This window comes from Bubalus bubalis, chromosome 4 (genome assembly GCF_019923935.1).
Source record: "Bubalus bubalis isolate 160015118507 breed Murrah chromosome 4, NDDB_SH_1, whole genome shotgun sequence".
NCBI classification, from domain to species: domain Eukaryota; kingdom Metazoa; phylum Chordata; class Mammalia; order Artiodactyla; family Bovidae; genus Bubalus; species Bubalus bubalis.
This window is the reverse complement of record NC_059160.1, coordinates 125,616,534-125,642,558: the sequence shown is the minus strand read 5'-3', so window position 1 is coordinate 125,642,558 and position 26,025 is coordinate 125,616,534. Positions and strand designations below refer to the sequence as shown.

General features: G+C 40.9%; 1 protein-coding gene across 2 annotated transcripts in view; it reads left to right on the top strand.

The window, feature by feature from the left end:
* The first annotated feature begins 1,361 nt into the window (after nucleotides 1-1,361).
* PCNX2 (pecanex 2) overlaps nucleotides 1,362-26,025 on the top strand; it is a 292,933-nt gene continuing 268,269 nt past the window's right edge. For both annotated transcript variants that reach the window (XM_025284518.3, XM_044942027.2), the window contains exons 1-4: nucleotides 1,362-1,737; nucleotides 23,100-23,305; nucleotides 24,868-24,985; nucleotides 25,676-25,712. In XM_025284518.3, the coding sequence (XP_025140303.3) occupies nucleotides 1,585-1,737; nucleotides 23,100-23,305; nucleotides 24,868-24,985; nucleotides 25,676-25,712 (514 nt within the window). In that variant the 5' untranslated portion in view covers nucleotides 1,362-1,584. The remainder of the gene's footprint in view (nucleotides 1,738-23,099; nucleotides 23,306-24,867; nucleotides 24,986-25,675; nucleotides 25,713-26,025) is intronic.

Here is a 26,025-nt window from a genome sequence, read left to right as displayed (position 1 = left end):
GAGCCTGATAGGTTTCAAGTAATGAGTCCATATAAAAACAAGTATAGTATCCTCTGAGTCTATGAGAAAATGATTTTTCCAGTATAGAAAGCAGCATTAGTACGTTTTGGTTAGTCATTCCTACAGATGAATGCTGAATAGATTAAGGAGTGGTTAAAACTGAAGGTTTACATATCAGCGTGAGTTTGGACTTACATGTCCCAGACCTGCTCCTCAGGATGGCCCTTGGCTTGTTTCATTTCTGCACAGGGAGGCTGTGTGCCTGTCCTGGGCCTGCCTAAGGCAGCCACGTACTAAAGCTGCTGCAGACTAGAGCATAGCCAGGGCATGCACAGGTGTGCATGTCAGGTGAGGTAAGCATGAGGCAGAAAAGGCATGTTTTGAGGATCTTGGCACCTTCTAATCCTTGTTCTTCTCCAAAGATTCTAACTCACACAAGGCTTCCTCTAGTCGTTCCTAAGGAAAACAAATTCCCTTTTACCTCCAGCTTCCCAAAACTTGTTCTCTTCAACAATATGAAGCTCATTTACTTTAGGCTATCAGTTACTAATGATGAGGGCTTCCTTCCTTTATTCTAAGAAAGCAAGTTCCTCTTAATTTCTTCCCTGTCCAAAGCCTGCTTTCAGAAGAGAATCTGAAATTTCTCTACTATAAAAGGTCGAAGATTATTAGTTCAGTGATACCTTTCTAGTGGATCTTCCTCTCTAAATAGTATACCCAATGGATGCCTGAGATTATGTTCTAGGAAACATGTAAAAAGACAAGCAAACTGAGGCTTCTGAAATTATTCCCAAAAGGTGGTTATCTTCTTTATCTGTCAAGTTGAACAAAGTGTCGGGGGTGGGTGGGAAGGAAAAAAATCAGGGAAGAAAAAGCTCAGTGTCAAGGGCAGAGGTAGAGTTTAGCTAAAAGAACGTCTGAGGTCAGCGGTTAATTAAGGAGAACGAAACCGTGCAGGCAGTGCTCAGAGGAAGAAATTACATTGAGTGATGTGTGACAGGAGCTGGAGTTACATAACTATTTTGGTGCAGGCTGCAAAAAAAGGAACTTGTCCTGGTTTATCTCTTCTGCATTAGAACATCTTCGATTTTTAAGCCTTTCACATTCCCTATTAGAAAGATGGGGGCGAAAAGGAGGGGAGAGTGGGCAGAGGCAAAAAAAGAGGCTGGAGGGGCTCCAAAATTCTTCTTCCCCCGCCTCCCCGCCCCCCGTCCCCGCCGCAACCGCGCACCTCCCCTCCCCCGCCACCGGGAAAGCGATGGAGGGACTCTGGGCGGGCTCTGGGAGGAGCCTTTGGAGCATCCTCAGAGCAGCCGCCTCTGAGCACCATGGGAAAATCCTTCCTCCCTCGGACATGGCGCCCACCTGCCCGGTGGCAGCAGCCGGCTCCGGCGCCGCGATTCGCGGGTCCGGGCAGAAAGGCAGTTGGAGTTTCGGTCGTGGGGCGGAAGGAGCTGGAGGGGGCGGGGGCGGGGACGGTGGCGGTGACGCCGCCCGAGGCCCCGCGTGTTAAAGCTGAGGGCGTCCGGGCGGCGGGCCGCGGGCAGCGGGCAGCGCGGCGCGTGCTGGCCCCAGCGCGCAGTCATGGGGTCCCAGGTGCTGCAGCTGCTCCGGCAGGGCGTGTGGGCCGCGCTCACCGGGGGCTGGTACCACGACCCCGATCAGAGCAAGTTCACCAACAGCTGCCACCTCTACCTGTGGCTGTTCCTGTTCCTGCTGCCCCTGGCTTTGCACCTGGTGAGTGGGGGTTGGGGGCCGGTCAAGCCTTGGGGAAGCCTGCGAGTCTGCCTTCAGGATGGAAAGGATTGGCAGTGATTCCTAAGAGCTGGAATGGAGAAAGTCTTCAGGAATTTGGTACAGAAGAAAGTACAGGGAAAGGATCAGGGAGGGACTCCCCCGGCAGAAGTAGAAAGGACTTTGGGGGCTCTGGCACTCATTAAGAATTGATGCTAGCTGTTCCGATGAGTCAGACTCTGCTTGTCGCTGTGCAGTGTAGAACCGATTTTATATGTGAACAGCCCCAGGCCCCTTGGCTGGGTAGCTTAGGACAATATTTAGCCTAAGATGCTGTGCATGATAGCCAGAAGGCAACATAAAATGTTAAAAGCAAAGCTATTTCGGTTGTTAATCTGTTACCCCTTTTCTTCCCTTTCCTGTTTTGCTTTGGGAAGGCAGGTTCAATGATCAATTACTCCATTTGCAGTTTCCACACCACTCTGTAAAGAAATCTGTAGACAAAAGTAATGATGAAGAAATCTAATGTAATTTATTTGACCCTTTAGTGAGGTTACACAGTTGACTGCTTGCTGAATAACTGCATAGATGACCTTCATAGGTAAACAAACCCAGTGGAAACAGTGTTTAACCCTCTTTGAAAAGCTCTACAAGTAAGGTGCTCCAGGTGATATGAGATGTGTTTGGAATCGAATTTTGATATGCCTATTGAAGGACTTAATTTCTAAAACATAACTTGATCATGTTCCCCACAGCAAAAACTTCATGAGTTTGCATGGCTGACAGAGTCCCATGTTGCCATCAGAGGTTGTCTGTGATTTCATTCCTATTTACTCTTTCTGTTAGTTTATCCATAGGATCAGAATTCTGGCTCTGAAGTCAGGCTGCCTACATTAAATTCTGGGTTCACTCCTTACTAGTTCTGTGAGCAAGTTACTTTTACTTTATCCGATTAAAAAACTTTTGTCCTTAAAATGAGAAAAATACTAGAACAGTGTTGTTTTGGGGCTTCTATCAACATGTAAAGCTATTCATCTTTCTGGCTTTTGACCTGGGATTGGATGCAGACCTGGTGTAAATTTCTGTTTGGCTACTTATTAGTTGTTTGACCTGTTCTTGGTCAAACTAACTAAATCTTAGTTTGTCACCCCTTAAAGTAGATGTGATAATGACCATTTCATGGGAAGAATAAGTAAAATTTCATGTAAAAAACACAATAAAATGGCTGATCCTTGGAGACCCTTTAGTAAATTTGTTTCCTTTTCTTGTGTGACCTTATCCTTCATGTTTTCATGGGATAGAGTTCCCCATGTTTTCTCTTTGCCTAGAGGGGCAGCACAGGGGAGAGATGAGCCAAACTTGGGTTCAGTTCTGGTTCTTCTGCTCAGTGGTTGTGTGAGCTTGCGCTTCCTGGTTTGTGTACCCAATAGTAGCAGCCTTACAGGGTTCATAGGAGGATTGAATGAATTAATGAATAGAGGACTGAATGAATTAGTTAACAGTTGATTGAATGAATGAATCAAACTACTTCTCAGTACTGTTTTTCCCCACATCATTCACTTGCCAAAATCTGTCCATTCTTCAAAACCCAGTGGAATGGCCATTTCTGTCTAGGTATCCTTGTTTCAACTTATCTAGAATTAATTTCTTTTCTCTCTTGCCCTAATACCATTCTCTATTTACTGTCAGTACTGTGGGATATTCTGAATTCTGTACTTAGTTGTTGGAACATGTATTTTAGCTCTACTCATGGATTGTGAGCTTTTTGAGGACATGGGTTTTGATTTTGTTGATTCATCTTGGTTTTCCTTGTTGTACCTAGCAGAGTGCCCTGTATTTGGTTAACAGTGATCTCATACATAATAAACGGGTGGAAATAAAATAAATCTTCCTGTCCTTCTGTTCCAGTCAGTATTAGGTTGTCTATCTCACAGCACATTCAGAGTATTTCCTGATAATGAAAGCAATACATACTTCACTTCTAATCCCACTCCTCAGCAACAACCAAATTAATGTTTAATATAATTCCTGCAGATTTTTTTAATGACTATGGGCTCCTTTTTGCATAACTCCTTTTAAGATTTGATGTATGTGTATGATCAGAACCCTTAATTTCTACCTAATTATGTTTCATTGAGTAGCTTGATTTCTACTTTATATTTGTGAATAGGAAATTGTCCTTAGCTAAATTTCTCTTTAATGATATTTCAAAGTAATTTTTGGCTAAATCTCAAGAGTTTAGAAATAAAAAATGTGATACCTTAAATACTTTTGTATCGGGTTTTCTGGATCAAACCAGTTATACTGAAATTTTTATATATTTATGCCATTGTGCTTTTAATCATTACAGAATCATTTAATGTGAGTGTATTCATTATATTGCTGTTTTCGAATAAGATAGCCTATCTTATTGAAAAAAAGTGCAGGCAGTCCTTTTCTTGCTCTGGTCTTCTGGTTTCTGAAAATTAATTTAGAAATGAAAGATCCTTCTTCCCCAGTGGAGGATTCTGTTCTCTGGGTTTTGATGCCTAAATATATTTTTCTGCACTTCAGTGCCGCCTGAGATTGTCACCATCCTTCTCAGTTTGTTCCACTTATGAGAACATAGTCCAGAAAGATCCCTGGCTGCTTGCTGACAGCAGGGACATATCAAGTTCTGTTATTTAAGGGAAACTGAACTTTTATGGGCTTTTCACAATTTGTTTAAATGTGATTAGTCAAGACAGTTGCTCTGTAAGAAGAATCCAGCCTTTAATTTAATGGGGACTTTGAATAGGGAAATACAGTTTTTGTTATTAATTATCAAAGCAAACTAATCTCTAAGCCCCAGCATTTATTTAGGTCTAGGTAGAAAATAGGTTATTTATTAGCATTCATAAACTATATATTTTCAAGAAATGCTCAAAATACATACCTAAAAACAAAGGTCATTTTAGAGCGTTTGAGAAGAGTTTTACTTTGATTTATTATGAGCTTAATTTTAGTTTGGGCAAGCTGAAAGATCCATTTGTCGTCAGAGATGTTTGGTTTCTCATTTATTATATGTGTTCTTATGTTTATTCTTTGAAGATTCATGTAGAGCTTTAAAATGGGAGCACCCTGGGCATGATTCTGACCCAGAATAAGTTCTGGCAGCACCAGACTAGTGTCAGAAGATGTCCTTGCCCTATTACTTATCAACTGTGTGATTTTGTGCAAGTCTCTTCACTTCTCTGGGCCTCAGTTTTCTCATCTGTGAAATGGGGATTTTTTTTTTTTTTTTTTTAGATTAAGCCACTGAGATCCAAAGGGCATAGGTTACTTGCCCAAGGCCATCTAGATAGTTGGTAGTAAAATTCAGAATTTTAGCTGAGGTCCTGTTGTCTCCAAGTCTTTGGCCTTGTCATAGCACTGTGTTACCTGACCTGATATACTGATATACAAGAGAGGATTTGAACTCCCTGAAGCAGTGACCCGTCCTCAAGTGAAGTTCTGAGCATCTGGAGGTGGTAAAGTCAACCTGAATACAGGAAAAAATGGGGTGGAAACTTTACATTCTTCAAGATCTCATATAAGGCATTATATATTTTTATTCTTTATTTTATGGTTGTGGCTTTATTTTTCCTCAGTTTTTTTTGTCTTTTAGCCAGACTTACTTGGCTTCCCAGGTGACTCTCATGGTAACGAACCCGCCTGCCAATGCAGTAGACATGAGACGAGGGTTTGATCTCTGGGTTGGGAAGAGCCCCTGGAGGAGGGCATGGCTACCCACTACCCGCAAGTACTCTTGCCTGGAGAATCTGATGGACAGAGGAAGCTGGCGGGCCACAGTCCTGGGGTCGCTCAGAGTCGGACACGGCTGAGGTGACTTAGCATGCAGGCATTCTGTTTCTAGTTCTGCTTTTTAATTTAAACTTGAAGACTGTTTGGATAAACACCACTTCGTTTCTAATTGCTATAATGATAATAAAGTGGATCTTGTCAGGGGCTGTGTCACACCAGACATACGGTGGGTGGTCTGTGCACAGCGGTCGTCTTTGTCACACCTAGCTGGTAACTCTTCTATCATGGTCTGTGACCACCCCCCATTTGGGTACATAACTGTTTTTCTTTAGGTTCTGTATTTCTTTGGTTCTGTATTTCTTTAGGTTCTGTATTTCTCCCCTTTTCACTCCTGCTTCTAGCATAGAAGATGCCTTTATGTGAATTATGGAAAGGCGGTCTGTCCAAAAAGACACCCTTTCCTGGCTCTGGACCTGGGGGCTGGACTTGAGTCACCATTTAACCCTGTCAGCTGGAGGCCTTTGTACAGTATGCAGCCTGCACACCCTGACATGACAGGCCTGATGGGTCCATTTGATTGTTGTTGTTACTTTGTTGGACTGCTTGGTACACTGCTGGTCCCAGAGGGCACCTCTCACCCTGGTTAGTCCTAGCGCTCATATTCAGCTTCTTCATGAGAAATGCTTTTTCTGCTGTTGAATCACATGGTTCATACTTAGTCTTCTTTGATTTGTAGAAGCTTTTTGTCTGGTGCTTCTACTTCTGGTGACTTTATTTATACTTACATTGAGATGCTGGAGGCTTTACACTTTCCCATAATCCACTTGAATGTCTGAACTTCTTTCTTCCTCCCCTCAGCTGCCTGAAACAAAATCAGTTTGAGGTTGAGGGATGCTTGAAGGCAATCTTCTCTGGGCCCTGGGCTTCCAAAGAAGTGCAGACCCGAGCCTTCTAGACTTGGGCTGGATGCCATCCCTTGCAGTTGTCTTAAAAATTTTGCCACTCCAGATCATTGTTTGGACTTTGTGTACAAAGAGCTTGGCTCCATGGTGACTTCGCTTTCCTCATGCAAGCACTTTTACCAGAGATGTCCCTCTCTGTTGGGCATCCTAGGGCAGTCGTCTTCAATCTTTTCAAGTTAATATGGCCTTTCTTGAGTGACCTTGCCACCTTCTGCAAAATTTCTTCTGCTCTTCCTCATCTTCTGCCATTTAGACACATGAACGTCTGCCAGCCAGTTGGCTTTTTGTGTCTGTGATTGAAAAAAAAAGCACCTGCCTTGTTCTAGGATGTCGGCCTCCGCAACACTTTCCAAAAAGAGTATTCTTCCTCACTTTTCTTTCTTTCAAATATTGCAAGTTCATGACTAATTTTCTGGTGGTAAAATGTATTATGTCTCCAACCCCACCTGCACTTCCCTCTCTCCCAATTAGTGACTAGTTTTATTTGGATGCCACTCTCTGTAGACATATTGTTATTTTTCCAATTGTAATGTTTAATACTTTATTTAATACCCTTGGTGTGATTTATTTTGCGTGGAAGGTGATACTTATCAGGAGATTATTGTTTTCTGATTTTAACCATTTGGTGTCTCAGATTATTACAGTTTAACCAACTTTATTGTCCTTTTTTCTACTCTAAATCTCTTTTCTACATCCTACAGAAGAAAAAAATGGACTAGTTCTTTTTTAAAATTGTAATTTAATTTAATTTCTTATTGGAATATAATTGCTTTACAATGTTGTGTTAGTTTCTGCTGTACAACAATGATATATGTACACACATATCCCTTCCCTCTTGAGCTCTCTGCCAACCCCCCATCCCACCCCTCTAAGTCGTCATAGAGCACCAAGCTGAGCTCCGTGTACAATACAGCATCTTCCCACTAGCTCTCTGTTTTATACATGGTACTATATATGTGTCAGTCCTACTCTCCCAATTGTCCTACCCTCTTCTTCTCCCACCCTCCGTGTCTACAAGTCCATTCTCTACATCTGTATCTCTATTCAGTTCAGTTGCCCAGTCGTGTCCGACTCTTTGTGACCCCATGAACCACAGCATGCCAGGCCTCCCTGTCCATCACCAACTCCCAGAGTCCGCCCAAACCCATGTCCATTGAGTCGGTGATGCCATCCAGCCATTTCATCCTCTGTCATCCCCTTATCCTCCTGACCTCAATCCCTCCCAGCATCAGGGTCTTTTCAAATGAGTCAGCTCTCTGCATCAGGTGGCCAAAGTATTGGAGTTTCAGCTTCAACATCAGTCCTTCCAATGAACACCCAGGGCTGATCTCCTTTAGAATGGACTGGTTGGATCTCCTTGCAGTCCAAGGGACGCTCAAGAATCTTCTCCAACACCACAGTTCAAAAGCATCAATTCTTCAGTGCTCAGCTTTCTTTATAGTCCAACTCTCACATCCATACATGGCTACTGGAAAAACCATAGCCTTGACTAGATGGACCTTTGTTGACAAAGTAATGTCTCTGCTTTTTAATATGCTGTCTAGGTTGATTATAACTTTCCTTCCAAGGAGTAAGCATCTTTTAATTTCATGGCTGCAATCACCATCTGCAGTGATTTTGGAGCCCAGAATAATAGTCAGCCACTGTTTCCACTGTTTTCCCATTTATTTCCCATGAAGTGATGGGACCGGATGCTATGATCTTAGTTTTCTGAATGTTGAGGTTTAAGCCAACTTTTTCACTCTCCTCTTTCACTTTCATCAAGAGGCTTTTGAGTTCCTCTTCACTTTCTGCCATAAGGGTGGTGTCATCTGCATATCTGAGGTTATTGATATTTCTCCCGGCAATCTTGATTCCAGTTTGTGTTTCTTCCAGTCCAGCGTTTCTCATGATGTACTCTGCATAGAAGTTAAATAAGCAGGGTGACAATATACAGCCTTGATGTCTCTATTCCTGACCTGCAAATAGTTGTATCTGTGCCAAAAAATGGACTAATTCTTAATGGTATTCAAAATTTTTCCTTTTTTTCTGATGAATTTCTCGCCTTTAGCATTGCTCTTATTATAGGTAATAGTAACGGCCAGCACTCACTGAGCACATATAGACTGGCAGTGTTGGAAGAGCTCTGCGTGAACTAAGCGTCTCCTCCTCTCAGTGAACCAGGGCGCCACTGTCATTATTCCCACTTTACAGGTGATGAAACTGGCGTGGAGAGGTTGGTTAAGAAGTTTCACGATACATGGCTAGTTGTGACCTAACCAGAATTAGAGCCCAGCAGTTGGAGTTGGTACCCATTCAGCCATACCACCTCTAATCCACGTAATTTCACAAGTTAACTTTTCCTACATAGTCCTTTGCACATGCTTAGTGTCTGGATCTCTTCATGCCAGTGTGCAGAATATTTTGCAACAGGGGATCTATTTTTTGCACTTTGGCATGAAGAGATCCAACCACTGAGTATGTGCAAAGGACTGTGTAGGGAAAGTTACCTTCCCTTCTGCACTTGTATCCAGTATGTTTTTTGAGGGGCAGCCACCATGTACTGTCTCTTGTGCGTTCTTCCAAGTGACATTTGGTCCCATGTGACTGAGTTTGACTTCAGGGTTCTGAGGTTTAATCCCAAAGCAGCCTTCTTTGTCATCCACTCTTTTAATTTGCTCTGTTGAGAGTTCTTTCTCTACTCTTAGATAAAAATGTACAAGGCCCTTGACTTCAGGTCACAGATAATACAAGGCTTTACAGTTGCTTTAAATAACAAAACACAGATTTGATTGGGATTTCAGCTTGTCCAATTCCATATGGTGATGCCAGGCTTCAGTGATATGAGGATGGCCTGGCCTTTTTTCACTTTTCTCTCTCACACATTGGCTGATGTTCTAATGCCTTTGGCATCGAAGAGTAGGAAAGTTCTTTGTTAACTAGTGTTGTGGTAATCTGGCTGTCAGCTTTTGAAACATGGCTCACGTTTCCAGCTGACTCTCTCCAGCGAGGTCCTTTCATGTGTCCTGTAGAGACCCTGTTCTCCTTGCCAGGTTTCTCCTACCCAGTTTCCTTGAGGAGGGCTGCTGTATCTCTATTCTGCCTGGTTGCTTACTCCTTCCACAGTTCTTTGACACGTGGCAGTCCACCCCAGATTTCTTTTGGTCCAGGGCTCCTCTGAACTTCTAAAGCAAACCCTGAAGTCATTTGCACACAGAGTCTATGCAAATACTCACATATTCTCTCCGTGAACAGACTGGGAGGGCAACCAAACCCCAGCATAACAACTTCTCCTTCATCCCTCCATCAGAGCAACTAGCTGGCCAGTTTCTCATCTTTGAGTTCTTCTGGGAAAAATCAGGCATCATACTTCCTGCCCTAATTGTCAGGACCATAATAAGACTCTTAGTGATCCCACCAAAGCCTTTCTCCTGGTTGTGCAGGAGAGATACACAGGGCTCACTGACTACCAATGGGGCCCTCCAACAATCTTCATGAATCCTCTCATTCTGGACTCCATTACATCCTCACTTTGGGTGAGGGATTTTAGGGTCATCTTGCTCATTGTCATAACCTATTTAGAAATTTCTAGATGTGTTTTGTTCCAGAAGTTGTCCTGGAATCTGATATCTATCCTACCTTGGCTGTTCGGTTAGCACTGCCAGTTCAATATTTTGTGTGCAGCCATTTATCTGTACTACATCTCCTTGTATTTTCCACTTTATTTTGGAGAGCATTTCATGAAGAGCTATTTCATTATTTTTAATGTCAGCATGGTATGCCACTGTGTGAGTAAAGAGTGATTTATTTGACCTGTTCCTTATGAAGACTAGAGCTTTGGCTGGTGGCTCAGATGGTAAAGAATCTGACGATGGTGCAGGAGACCTGGTGTGATCCCTGGTTTGGGAAGATCCCCTGAGAAGGAAATGGCTACCCACTCCAGGATTCTTGGATGGAGAATTCCATGGACAGAGGAGCCTGACAGGTTACAGTCCGTGGGGTCGCAAAGAGTCAGACATGACTGAGAGACTTAAACTATGAAGATGACTAAGTTTTTCAGATGATATTTAACATTGTCTGTTTGAATTGTTTCTTTCAGTATTTGAGCATGTATGTAACAGTCAGGTTATGCTGATTTGTGCTGATGTAACAACCTCAAAATCTCCCTGGTTTTACCATTTTTTAAAAATTGGTATTGTATGTCCAACATGGTTAGTTGGGAATGGAGAGCATGGTTAGGAGGGGGTCCTGCTTATCACAGGCATGTAGATTTCCAGGCTACATGCCCATTGCACTCAGACTTTTCTTCATCAGGACTTTCCTGTACTCCAAGGGCAGTGGAAAGTACAGTCCTACTGTGTGACCAGAAAAGAACTGGACCTATTTGTTGGACCTATGTCTACTACATCAAAGTGCCAAGTGTTCAGCTGGATATTGGGGAAACAACAGGCTAATGATACATTGGTATCTCTCCTTGTTAACAGGTAAAGATAAACAGATATAAATGACACAGTGATAACTTATTTCAAGGGAAGTGCAAGATGCTTTACAGTAAAGATGGAAGGCCACTTTCTGGCTTTGGTGTTTAGAAGGGCTTTGCAAAGGAAAGAATTTCTAATCTGGAGTCTGTTGAGTGATTAAGAGCTAGTCAAACCAAGATAGTAGACCATGAGATCTTTCTTCAGCATGGTGAGATACAGTGATGAGTTATTTTTTAGTCAACTTTGAGGTAGGATATTATTTTTTATCCCCCAATTTTTATTTTTGGAAAATCCCTCATCTATGGAAAAGTTACAGGTATAGTACAATGAATATGAATACTATATACCCTTAATTTTGAGTCACCAGTTCTCAATGCTTTGCCACATTTACTTCATCACTCTCATGGTTATACAGTTTAAAATTTGCTGAATCATTTGAGAATAAATTACAGACATCAAGACACTTCCCTCTAGAAACTTCGTCAGGTATCTCTTAAGGAAAAAAACATTCTCTCATATAATTGTCACACTCATAAACATTGATATAACGTTTGTCAGATATATAGTTCTCATGCAAATTTCACTAGTTATGCCAATAGTGTCCTGCCTAGCTGGGCTTTTGGTTTTGTTTTTCTGGATTTGAGTTTCAATCAAGGATTGCACATTGTTTTTAGTTGTGATGTCTCTGTCCTTTATTCTAGAACATGTTCTTCAAGTCTTTTTTTTTTGTTTTTGCTTTTGTGCCAGTGAAAGTCGTTTTGCAGAATGTCCCACAATTTTGATCCTTTTTTATTGCATCCTTGCAATTAGATGTGTGATTATGCATTTTTTGGAATGAATACCAAGTGATGTGTCTTGTCCTGATCGTATCAGGGCCACCCAATGTCATTTCCCCCTTTGTTAGTGCTGTTAAGTTTGGTCATTGGTAAAGATGGTGTTGGAGAAGGCAATGGCACCCCACTCTAGTACTCCTGCCTGGAAAATTCCATGGACAGAGGAGCCTGGTGGGCTGCAGTCCATAGGGTCGCTAAGAGTCGGACACGACTGAGCGACTTCACTTTCACGCATTGGAGAAGGAAATGGCAACCCACTCCAGTGTTCTTGCCTGGAGAATCCCGGGGACGGGGGAGCCTGGTGGGCTGACGTCTATGGGGTCGCACAGAGTTGGACACGACTGAAGTGACTTAGCAGCAAAGATGGTGTTGGTCAGGTTTCTTTGTTTTAAAGGTACCCACCTGGTTTCCCCTTGTATTTAACAAGTAATCTGGGAGAGGAAACCTGGAGATTGTACATGTTATTATAAAGTCAAAGTGAAAGTCACTCAGTCATGTCTGACTCTTTGCAACCACATGAACTGTAGCCCGCCAGGCTCCTCTGTCCATGGGATTCTCCAGGCAAGAATGCTGGAGTGGGTTGCCATTCCCTTCTCCAGGGGATATTCCCAACCCAAGAATTGAATCCAGGTCTCCTGCATTGTAGGCGGATTGTTTACCTTCTGAGCTACCAGGGAAGCCCCCACATATCACCCCTCAAAATTTTCATTCATGATTGTACCATAAATTAATGATGCTCAGCTAAGATAATTATCTTAATGATGGCTGCAAAATGGTGATTTTCTATTTATTGGTTAGGTATTCTTCTGTGAAGAAAGGCTTTCCTTTTCCCTCTGCCCTATAGTTTTGTCATGCTTATTAGTGTGGTCTCATAATTTCTTTTTTTTTATTCAATGGGAGGTGAAGAAGTGAAGACAGGTGGGAAAGACCATGCTTTCATGCAGGGAGTGAGAAATAGTGCAGTGTAATATCTAGAGAGAGATGTGGAGTCAAGGGAGACCTGTCCTTCCTCCAAGTTTGGAGGAATCTTGAGGATGAGGATGCAACTTGAATTCCCCTGTGGTCCCTGGAGAGCTGCTTCATACACAGTGGATAATCAAATCACTCTTTCCATTAAGGAAATCTAACTCATATGGGAATTCACAATTTTGGAAGAGTGTCTGTGGTCAGTTGCACTTCAGTATACCCCCTGCAATGTGGTGGCCTGCATCCAGATCATTAAAAATGAAGCTTGAAAACCAAGGTGTTACTCCTAGTATTGAATTGCCTTAAAGTTCAAATTATGCTGTTGTTGAGTGCTGCTTAGAAAATTGGATTAAATTGTTGTCTTTAGAGATGATGACAAGAACATTTTCAGTGGAGTGTTGCAGAGTAGCAGTCTGATTGCTATGGGTTTAAGAAGCAATGGGAGGTGCTGTTGTTTCTCTGACAACCTTTGTTTTACTACTTAGATGGCAATAAAAGAGAATATTTATGTCATTTATGTAATAAATACAGTCTTTTCCCCATCATAGGAAACTTGGATTTAAAATGAAAAGACCATTGACTGATTTTACCTCATTTATTCATTTTGGCTGATCTTAAATACAAAAAACAAATATAGAAATGTTGGGACTGTGGGGGACCTTGGGAATATTTTATATGGGGTTATATGTATGTTTAATTCCTTTTCCAAATCTTTATCATCTCAAAAGAAAATGAAGAGCGCTAATACTTATTTCCTACTGGTATTCCTAATCTTTCGATAACTTATTCTTCCTTTAAAGACTACAACTTGAAGTCTGTGAGTCTGTTTCTGTTTTGTAAAGAAGTTCATTTGTATAATTTCTTTTTAGATTCAACATATGAGGAATGTCATATGATAAGGATGGGGGAAGGGATAGGGAGTTTGGGATAAACATGTACACTATACTGCTACATTACTGTACATAAACATGTACACTGTACTGCTATATTTAAAATGGATAACTGACAAGGTCCTATTGTATAGGGAACTTCGCATGTCGCAGCCTGGATGGGAGGAGAGCTTGAAGGAGAATGGATGCATGTATGTGTATGACTGAGTCCCTTCGCGGCCCACCTGAAACTGTGACAACACCGTTAATAGGCCGTATACTCCAGTATACATTTAAAAGTTTAAAAGAAAAAAAGACTATCATGCAATACTTAATCAGGGAAGAATAAAAATCGGAAAATAAGAAACATCCCTGAAACAAATATTTTACCAAGAAAACAACTGTTGGGCTTATTTCATAATTATTTTTTTCTTATTATATATTAACATTTCTCACTGTGGCTCAGAGGTTAAAGCGTCTGCCTGCAATGCGGAAGACCTGGGTTTGATCCCTGGGTCAGGAAGATCCCCTGGAGAAGGAAATGGTGCCCCACTCCAGTATTCTTGCCTGGAAAATCCCATGGACTGAGGAGCTTGGTGGGCTACTGTCCACGGGGTTGCAAAGAGTCGGACACGACTGAGCGACAGGTCATGGTCATGGGTCAGGCAAGCAATAAAAACATTTGCTCTGTAGCTCCTTACTCACTTCAAAACACTGTATCTGAATTTATTATTCCATGGCATTGATGAATGATGCATAGATGATGATGATGGTGATGGTGATAACTGACACGAGCATTTGGTGCTTATTAAGTACCAGAAAATATACTAGTACAATAGTTAATAATCCTGTTAGGAGCTATTATTCCCATTTCACAGCAGAAATAGATATTTATGAAGGCTCAATGGATTGCTGGGATAAATATCAATAACCTCAGATATGCAGATGACACCACCCTTATGGCAGAAAGTGAAGAGGAACTCAAAAGCCTCTTGATGAAAGTGAAAGAGGAGAGTGAAAAAGTTGGCTTAAATCTCAACATTCAGAAAACTAAGATCATGGCATCCGGTGCCATCACTTCATGGCAAATAGATGGAGAAACAGTGGAAACAGTGGCAGACTTTATTTTTTGGGGGCTTTAAAATCACTGCAGATGGTGATTGCAGTCATGAAATTAAAAGACGCTTACTCCTTGGAAGGAAAGTTATGATCAACCTAAACAGCATGTTAAAAAGCAGAGACATTACTTTGTCAACAAAGGCCCATCTAGTCAAGGCTATGGTTTTTCCAGTGGTCATGTATGGATGTGAGAGTTGGACTATAAAGAAAGCTGAGTGCTGAAGAATTGATACTTTTGAACTGTGGTGTTGTAGAAGACTCTTGAGAGTCCTTTGGACTGCAAGGAGATCCAACCAGTCCATCCTAAAGGAGGTCAGTCCTGAGTGTTCATTGGAAGGACTGATGCTGAAGCTGAAACTCCAATACTTTGGCCACTTGACATGAATATCAACTCATTGGAAAAGACTCTGATGCTGGAAAAGATTGAGGGCAGGAGGAAAAGGGGACGACAGAGGATGAGATGGTTGGATGGCATCACCGACTCAATGGACATGGGTTTGGGTGGACTCCGGGAGTTGGTGATGGACAGGAAGGCCTGGCGTGCTGTGGTTCATGGGGGCGCAAAGAGTCGGACATGACTGAGCGACTGAACTGAACTGAGTAGCTTCTCTAAGTTTGTAAAATTATTAAGTGGAGAAAAATTAAAACATGTAGACTTGCATATCTATCATAAATGTTTATTTATTCACCAAGATTTTTTAGCAACTGTTTGCTACATACCAGGCTAGGTGTTGAGAGAATAATGTAGAACAAGACAGACTTGGTCTTGTCCTTGTGGAACTGACCATCTTTGAATGAATAATTAAGAATCAATAATAAAAATATAAATACCTTGAAAAGGGACAAAAATAGACAACTGACAGAGAAATATATATATACGTACATATATTTTCAATAACCACATGAATGATTATTTTAGTAATAATCTAAGAAAAGTAGATATTAAAATAATGTGATTTTGGCATATCTGGGTTGCAAAGATTTAAAAGGTAATACCTAATATACTTTAAACAAATAACCATTCTCTGAAATTCAGAGGGATATATGTATAAGATGAATCACAATTTATTATAATAAAAGACTAGAAATAGGTATCAATTGATAGGGAATGGGTTAATGAATTATATATGGCACTTCCAAAGTGGACTACTATGCAGTTGTAAAAAAGGGAATGGGACAGTAGACTGCTATAGAGTGATCTCTAGGATCTACTATTAAGTAGAAAAAGAACAGAAGTTAAAATTAGGCTAAAAATTAGGAAGGAAATAGAAAGCATTTACCTTTTTGTTTTTAAGAAGACACAATTAAAGGATAAATTAAGAAAAAACTAATATAAAAGTAAAGGAAATAGACTGGAGAATATTAACAGAGCTGGCAAAAAGGAATGAATCTTATTTGATAGTTTGGTGGCATACTCAAGCAAAAACTATTTCAAATGACTTTAAACATGGTTTCTAGGCCTACTGAAATATAACCTAAAGATAAAAACACCAAAAACATCTTAAATTGCATTTGGTTATCTTATTGTCATCAAAAAGATTTTATACTATTATTTTGAAATTATTATATTTATAGATCTATGATGACAATAAGGTGTGATTAGGAATCAAGAGTTCAGCAATAAGAGAAGACAAGTACAAATGAAATCACAGAAGTTACTTAGAACCTTGTAATCTACCATTTGAATTGGAAATACCCATCTGAAATCATGATTTATTTTTTTCTAAAAAATGCATATTTTTAGCTCTATTTAGATTGAGGCCATGAGGAGAAAGGAGTGACAGAGGATGAGAAGGTTGGATGGCATCACTCAGTGAACATGAGTTTGAGCAAACTCCAGGAGAGAGTGAAGAACAGGATAGTCTGGAGTGCTGCAGTTCATGGGGTCACAAAGGGTCAGACACCACTTAGCAACTGAACAGAACACCTAGAATCAATGATAACCCAATAAGGATGCACAAATCTCACAGTCAGATTCTGGTCTTTAAGTACCATTTCCTTCTTAAAGATAGTAGGATTCTTTGGAGAAATGGCCCATTCTAGGTTTGGGGCAGAAAACATAAAAGAGCCTAAAGTCAGAGAAACTGTTGAAGAATACTAGGGTCATGTTGAAAGGCTTTGGGATTAAACTTGTAGATGCTGGCCAAAGATGGGTCAGTTTGAGCATCCATGGGTTGTGATATAATGGTGTGCATTTAGGAGTAGGGTGTGTCCTATAGGAAGTCAAGACATTGATGCTGTCATATAGAAACTGTACTGGATGCCAGAAAGACTCAGCTGTCCCCCCTACAGTGGCTGGTATGTCAGCAGAAAGACTTGCCCCCAGGTCAGCGACCAATCTGTGGGTAGCCGAAGAATGGGATGGATGGAGGGCCTCAGTGTCTCCATCTGCGAGGAACTGGAGAAGCAGATTGATACCAAGAAAGAGGCATACAGTCCTACTCATGTCCCTTGGTTATCAGAAAATCTTCCCTTAGAAATCTCCACTCCCATTTTGCACAGAAGTGCACCCGCTATGCCCACCACCAGGCCTAATTCTTTAAGCCCTTTCCTTGCTCTGACTCAGGAGATTGGGGCCATTGGTCCCCTTTCCATCATCCAGTGCCTCTCGCGGTACTGGTCTCCTCATGTGATGTCATTGCTGCAGGATCCCTCTCCCTCCCAAGACCCACATTTGTCATCTCAGGAGCACTTACCAAGCAGCTAGCGTGGGAGCCTGACTCCTCGCAATGAGTCAGCGACTTCTCGAGACTTCTCCCTGAACTTGGCTTTGTCAGCTCCCAAGGAAAGCTCAGTTCATCAGTTTGGGAAGATGAAAGACTCTCTGGATGGATGGTGGTGATGGTTGCGAAACACTACGAGTGGACTTGATGCCCCTGAACTGTACATTTTGAAATGGTTAAGATGGTAAATTTTGTTATATGTATTTTGCCACAATAAAAGGATATATATATATATATATATAGGAATGGTGACTGTGAAAGAACCAGAGCTCTGAGCAGAAGGAGCAGAGGTGGGTCCCACGGGGAGAGCTATGAACCATTGGGGTATACACACAGACAGGTGCTCCTAGGGAATGCTAAATCCCGAGAAACCCAGTTTAGCAAGAAATGCAAACTATTGTATTCATAATGCTTAGTTGGTAACATGTTATTTTTCATGAATTTTGTCAGAAAAAAGTTCAGTCGAATGATGATATGACTAGTTATCCTAGTAATGGATCAGAAAGTGACATATAGCTTATCTTTGGCCAAGGATATATTTTTGAAAAAATGTTGCCTCTTATTGTTAGTAAAGATGTGTTCAAATGATAAGTTCATGGAAAGGAGAGAGAATTATGATTTACCTTAGAGCAAGTAAACCTCTATTCAAAATCTGAATGTACCTTATATTGGGGGAAAGATTTGGGGTTGAAATTAAGCACAAATGTAAAACTGCTCATTCATGACAGAGTCCTTCCTAAACCCCCCTCCTTTCCCTGCGTGTACACTTATAGGAGAGAAAATTTTAGAAGCTGGAGATTTTTGTTGATTGTGCATAATGAGATCAGCAGTAAAATGGCTGTGAAAGTAATTTTCAGTGATCTCCCTGGGAATGTAGAATTGGGGGAATCTGAGCAGAGCTTATTTATATAGCATAAAAAGGGAACATTCGGAAACTTCCCTGGTCGTCCAGTGACTAAGCCTCCGAGATCCTAATGCAGGGGGCCCGGGTTTAATCCCACATCAGGGAACTAGATCCCACATGCCGAAACTAAGAGATCACATGCTGCAGTTAAAAGACCCTGATGTCGCAAGGAAGGTTGAAGACCCTGCATGTTGCGACTAAGACCCGGCACAGCCAAATACATAAATATCAAAAAATTAATAATAAAAGGGGACATCTCATTGATGTCATTTATTATTTTATTGAATAATGAACAGAGAAGATGCTCATTCCATTTGGAGGCTCTGCTTAAAGGAGAGGATTTTAAAAGACTCATTAGGGCAGAGAATTTGGGAAAGAATAATGTGCCATGTGTCACATGCTGTGGCATCTTTCCTATCTCCAAGGAAAGTTTCAGTAAAATGTGTATCTCTACAGTCTGGTGTGGTGTAGGGGCTTTTTGGTGGTGTGATAAAGTTCTAAGTGTTCCTTCATTGACGATGAGACAGGAACTGTTCTTACCTGAGTTGCGAACTAGTTACTGATACTCATGTTAACTTCAAATTCTAACTTGTTGCCTTCTCTTAATTTCAACATTACTAAGCTTATGCTGTAGCCCACAGGTATGAGAATGAACTGAAAAGTAATATCTCTTCTTATTGTGGCAGGTCAATTTTTTTCCAAATGAATTTCCCCAGTATCCATATGTAATTTTTTCTCTCTCATCCTTCTTCCCTAGCCTTCTTTTCCCAATGCCTTAGAGTTTTATCTCTAATCTGATTTGAATGGAAGCTTCCTCATAAAATGGAACCCCGGCATTCATTTAGGTGAAGCCATGCTAGGTGCCACACCCCAAATCTCAGAGGTTCAATGAATCAAAGGTTTATTTCTTGCTTCTGTTATATGTCCATCCGGGGTTTGTAAAGCCCTTGTTCCACAGAGTCACCCAGGAGCCCAGGCTGAAGAAGCTCTATCATCTTGTGGATAGATCTGGGAAATCATGACCTCTGACATGATCAGCTAAAGAGGAGAAGGGCATGGAGGAAGCACCCAACTTATAATTGTTTAGGCTTAAAAGTGACACTGACCACTTCTGCTCATAGTCCATTGGCCAAAAGTAGGCACATGGCCCCCACCAGACTGCAAGGGAGGCTGGGAAATCCAGGGGAGTCCATGTGTCTTTGCGAGCACTTTCTTTGCTACCGCTACTAACTGGAATACTATGAAACCCAAGTTACATTATAGTTAAAACAGCTTTTGAATGTAATTTGTATATGGCAGTTTGCTAATCTGTGCTCATAGACATTTGCTGGGATTTATTTATTTAAAACATTTTTTAATTTATTTATGACTGTTCCGGGTCTTTGGTGCTGTGTGGTCTTTTTTCTAGCTGTGGTGAGCGGGAGCTACTCTCTAGATGTAGTGCTCAGGCTTCTCATTATGATGGCTTCTCTTGTTTAAGAGCATAGGCTCTAGAGCAGACCCTGTAGTTATGGTGCACAGGCTTAGCTGCTCTGGATCTTCCTGGACTAGGGATCGAGCCTGCACCTCCTGCATTGTCTGGTGGATTCTTTACCGCTGAGCCACCAGGGAAGCCCTGCTGGGATTTATTTTTTATGAAAAACTTTAAAAAAAATCTTCCTTCTTTTCCTCCCACTTTTATTGAATAATAATGGACACGCAGCATTTAAGATATACATCCTGATGGTTTGATTTACATATATTGTGAAATGATTATCACAGCAAAACACAGGCTTAGTTAACATTAACCATCTCATACATACAATGGATGCAGTAGAAAGAGAAGAACAGAATTCTTGTGATGAGAACTCTTAGGACCTGCTGTGTTAACTTTCTTATGTATCATACAACAGTGTTAATTATAGTCATCATGTACACTACATCCTCAGTACTTATTACTCTTATAAGTTTTGACCACCTTCCTTTAATTTTCCCTCTCTCCACCCTCCCACTTCTGGTACCCAATCCATCCCTCCTCCCACCCAACCCCTCTTGGCAGTCACAAGTCTGTTCTCCACATCTCTGAGTCTGTTTGTTTCGTAGGTAAGTTCATTTGTGTCCTATTTTAGGTTCCACACATAAGTGATATATGATATTTGTCTTTTTCTTTCTGACTTATTCCACTTAACGTGATAATCTCTAGGTCCATCCATGTTGTTGCAAATGGCATTATTTCATCCTTTTCTTTTAGCCTATTTTAAAAATATATTTTAGACCTGAAATATAACAGACAGGTTAAAAAAGGTGATGCAGGCTGTTAATGACCTCTTTATCTGTCTTCCTAATTTGCCTGTATGTTCCTTGAGGTTCTTCACAACTTCTCATGAGGAGATACATGTGTAAATGTGATACTTATCTGCTTTCAGGGAGGGAAATTGACTTTATATATTATCTGTCTGTCTAATATTATCTTATTTAATCATTCTTTCATTTATTTATTTATGAGTTTATATTTATGTGTGGACTGTTTCCCCCATGAAATAAAAACAAGCCAGTGGTGATGAAAATTTGACTTTTCCTGTTGGTGATCTTTCTTGGTTGTTCTTTTGTTTTGTCTATTTTCTTTGGGCTTCCCTTATGGCTCAGCTGGTAAAGAATTGCCTGCAATGCAGGAGACATGGGTTCAATCCTTGGGTTGGGAAGATCCCCTGGAGAAGGAAAAGGCTACCCACTCCAGTATTCTGGCCTGGAGAATTCCAAGGACTGTATAGTCCATGGAGTCGTAAAGAGTCAGACACATCTGAGCGATAACCCATTGTTATTCTGTTTAGAAATGGTCTTACCTAGATGGTAAACAATCAGATAAGACCAGGGCAAGTTATGCAGAGGCTGTGTGGGACCAGAGGGGGCCAGGCCATGTGGTCTCCAAGCCTAGCTGTGTTCCATGTTGCAGCACAGACTGGACTCGTCACTGTCTTTCTGAGATCCTTCTGGGAGGTGCATTGACGAAAAAGGTCTCACTCTATTAAAACTGTCCTTAGTATCATCTTGAGACACTCAGGGATTCATTTCTATCCCAGAAGATAAGAATTTCATTTAGGAAAGACTGGAAAACCCATCATGGTTCATGGTCTGTGAGAAAAATAGGAAGGGATGTGAGGGGAGAATTAAATGGATCTCAGTGATTCTATTAATACTTGTTTCTTGAGGGGATTGGACAGAATCAAACTGACCCTCACCACTGCTATTGCTAAGTCACTTAAGTCGTGTCCGACTTTGTGCAACCCCATAGACGGCAGCCCACCAGGCTCCCCGTCCCTGGGATTCTCCAGGCAAGAACACTGAAGTGGGTTGCCATTTCCTTCTCCAATGCACGAAAGTGAAAAGTGAAAGTGAAGTCGCTCAGTTGTGTCCGACCCTCAGTGACCCCATGGACTGCAGCCTTCCAGGCTCCTCCATCCATGGGATTTTCCAGGCAAGAGTATTGGAGTGGGGTGCTATTGCCTTCTCCGGACCCTCACCATTATCTCCATGTAAAGATCCTTTGCTACTGATGGAAATATCCCTCTGCCTTTTGTTTTTTTGAACTTTTAATTTTATATTGGAGTATATCCAATAACAATGTTGTGATGGTTTCAGGTGTACAGCAGAGTGACTCGGCCATAAATATATATGTATCCATTCTCCCCCAAACTCCTCTCCCATCCAGGCTGCTGCATAACATTGATCAGAGTTCCATGTGCTGCAGTAGATTCTTGTTGGTTATCCCTCTTAAATTTAGCAGTGTGTACATGTTGATCCCCAACTCCCTAACTATCCTTCCCCTTCTAGTAACCATAAATCCATTCTCTAAGTCTGTGAGTCTGTTTCTGTTTGTAAATAAGTTTATTTGTATCATTTCTTCCTAGATTCCTCATGTAAGGGATATCATATGATATTTCTCTTTGACTGACTTCACTAAGTATGACAGTCTCTAGGTCCATCTAAGTTACTGCAGCTGGCATTATTTCGTCCTTTTTAATGGCTAAATAATATTCCATTAATACGTATATTAATGGAATATTAATATATGTACCACACCCAAAGAAGATGTACCACATCTTCTTTATCCCTTCATATGTTGATAGACATTTACGTTGCTTCCATGTCTTGGCTATCATAAACAGTGCTGCAGTGAATACTGAGGTGCGTGTATCCTTTTGGATCATGTTCTTTTCTGGATATATGCCCAGGAGTGGGATTATCCTTCTGTGTTTTAGAAACAGTACACTCTCATAGAGCCCTTGCCTAGATCACGCCACTAGAAAAATCCATGGCTTGATGATATTCACCCAATGGGAAATCAGGTTTTTAAATTTCTTTCTCCTTTCCTCTGTTCTCTGCAAGGGTGTTTGTGTTTTGTTGAAGAAAATAGCATCTCAAAGGCCTTTCTCTGGCCTTGAAGACCACGTGCACAAGAAGACCAGATTTGACTATAGAATAAAGAGCTGGTAGAAATGGAGTCTTGCAATACTGTATCTTTCATTCTGTGAGGTTCCTGTCTGCAAGTCGAATCTTGGTCATTGCAGCTAGTGGCAGAACCTGAGAAATAGGAAAGACTTTTTAAAAAGATAAAAAGGTAATAGCTCTTTCTCCTTGGGTATTAAGAAAAGAAAAGTTACAAAGCTAATAAAATTTGAAACCTTGCCCAATTTATGCTTAATAAATCCTTAAAAAATGTTTTCATATATAAGATAAAAATAATCCTACAAGCAAATAATTTTTTTCCCTTTCTTTTCTCTTCTCTAGGCTTTTCCTCCAGATGCCATCACTGTATTTTTTTACTGCAGTTCAGTGACCATATTCTTCACAATAATCAAATTGGTCAGTTATCGCCTACACCTCATGTTTGATAAAGGAGAAGTGATCCAGCAAAGACCCTCTGGAAAGAAAGAAAAGCCAAGTAAAGACAAAGAGGCCAACGGTGACCATATAACTAATCACAGAAATCCAAGGTAACATTTCTAATTAATGCATCAGTTTATAATTTAAATGTTTTAATCTTGATTAAAATAATTTTGCTCATTTGTTTGGTGTTTATGAAAATATGCCAGGAGAGTCAGACACAAATATGTACATTTTTCTTATATTTACATATACACTTAGGCATAAAAATTGTTAATGATCCAGATGGTTTAATTGACTGTTTAATGTGACCTTATACCATGCTGTGAAATTCATTTGCATTAGGCTTAGCATAACAAAATATTTTACTTTCATCTTTCTATCTCATCATTTAAATGCTTAGCACATGCGAGTGTTTTCAGGAAATTTGTGTTTGTTGATTTAAAAGTAAGACATTGTGTAGAACTAGAATATTAAAGATAATTCTCATGTGGGCATTTGTCACTATTCTTGGTCTTATTTCTGATAGTTCTTTAAGAGAGCATGTCTTATTTTAAAGTAATGTTTATTAGCTTTTAAAAGTAAAGTTTGTATACCATGATTTTTCCTTTCTGTTTGTATGTGTATTTATGGACGTATAGTTGATTTACAATGTTATATTAGTTTCCGGTGTACAGCAAAGTGATTCTTTTTCAGATTCTTTTCCCATATAGGTTATTACAAAATATCAACTTGAGTTCCTTATGTTATACAGTAGGATCTTGTTTATTTATTTTATATATAGTAGTGTGTATATTGGAGAAGGCAATGGCACCCCACTCCAGTACTCCTGCCTGGAAAATCCCATGGGTGGAGGAGCCTGGTGGCTGCAGTCCATGGGGTCACTGAGCGTCGGACACGACTGAGCGACTTCACTTTCACTTTTCACTTTCATGCATTGGAGAAGGAAATGGCAACCCACTCCAGTGTTCTTGCCTGGAGAATCCCAGGGACGGGGGAGCCTGGTGGGCTGCCGTCTATGGGGTCGCACAGAGTCAGACATGACTGAAGCGACTTAGCAGCAGCAGCAGTGCATGTATGTTAATCCCAAATTTTTAATTTATTCATCCCTCTCCTTTTCCCCTTTGATAGCTATAAGTTTGTTTTCTACGTCTGGGAGTCTGTTTCTGTTTTGTAAATAAATTCATTTGTGTCATATTTTATATTCCGCATATAAGTGATGTCATATGGTATTTGTCTTTCTCTTTCTCAATTACTTCCCTTAGTATGATAATCTCTAGGTCCACCAATGTTGCTCCAAATGGCATTATTTTATTCTTTTTTATGGCCAGAAAGTGAAAGTGAAGTTGCTCAGTCGTGTCCGACTCTTTGTGACCCCATGGACACCAGGCTCCTCTGTCCATGGGATTTTCTAGGCAAGAGTACTGGAGTGGGTTGCCATTTCCTTCTCCAGGGAATCTTCCTGACCCAGGGATCAAACCCAGGTCTCCCACATTGTAGACAGACGCTTTACCGACTGAGCCACCAGGGAAGTCTGAGTACTATTCAGTTGTGTATACCATGGATTTGACAAAGTGGAAATAAGGAAAACAATTGTTTAGGGACTAAGGCCGAAAGAGCCATACTTCTATTTTATAATATCACTACCCCTGTGTTTCTCATGCTGGATTAGCAATAATGGACAGATTAACAGCGGCAAAAAAGAAGCCGATCGAACCCTCTCCACACCTCCTCTCCACGGCAGCTCCGGAGGACAGAGCATAAACTCTAATCCCTCTTCTGGGCTCCTGGTTAGTGGTCTGTTTTCTCTTTCACTCTCTTCATGCTGCTGTTTTGTTGATTCTGAAAGTGTGCAATGGCAGTGGGTGCAGTTTACACGTGCTGGTTGTCAATACTTGTCTTTGGGTAGCAGTGACCTGAGGGGTGCCTTGGACAACGAGATAACACCTAATCACATGCTCCAAGCACACCCACCAGCCTCCTCTACAGTCCGCCCACCCTGCTGGGACTGCAGGTGACCAGACCCCATAAACACATTTGCACTGCCCTTCCCTGGGCCTGTCTGTCATCCATCTCAGTCACTGTATTTTCAGTGCCTTTCCCTGGAGTCCAGTCCTTCACTCCACGTGAAATCACACTTAAATCACCATTTTTTTCCCCCTCTAGGTTCACTTTCTTGAACTCTCTTCCTTATAGTATAAAGTAGCATATTATTTGTCTCCTTACTTTTTAAATTATCAATCTCCCTTTGATCACAGCACTGGGGTCTTGGGTGGATGTCTGTACCTCTGTATATTTTAGTGTCTGTCTTTTCTACCCATTTGTCTCATACATGTAGTGTCCAGTATAGTGGACACTATATTGTCTCTTCCCACCTGCCATTTAGAAAAACAGTGGTTGTTGTTCTGTGTCTGCTGACTGCCTGGAAGTGAGCAAGGGAGCTGAGTCATTGATTGATTTTTGTTCTTTCATTTATTTAGGACCTGCCAGCACAGGAAACAGTGGAAGATCTCAAAGGTAGAGTGCTTAGTCTCATTATTTAATATTTTATCACAGCATTATTCTCAGTGAAACACAAAGTAGTTTTTATAAAGCCGAATGCCAATGAAGTCATTAAGATTTAGAACTGTACCTAAGATTGTATATTTATATTTTACCTTTTCTTTAACTCTTCATTTTAATTATTTATCAGAATTTTTATATCATGTCTGTGTTTAGACTGTGATTTTGTATTGATTGTATTTCATTGTCCTTTCTCCAATCTATGCCTCTTTCCATAAGGCTCATAATAGCTGATATAAAATAGGTAAATTCATCATCAACACACATA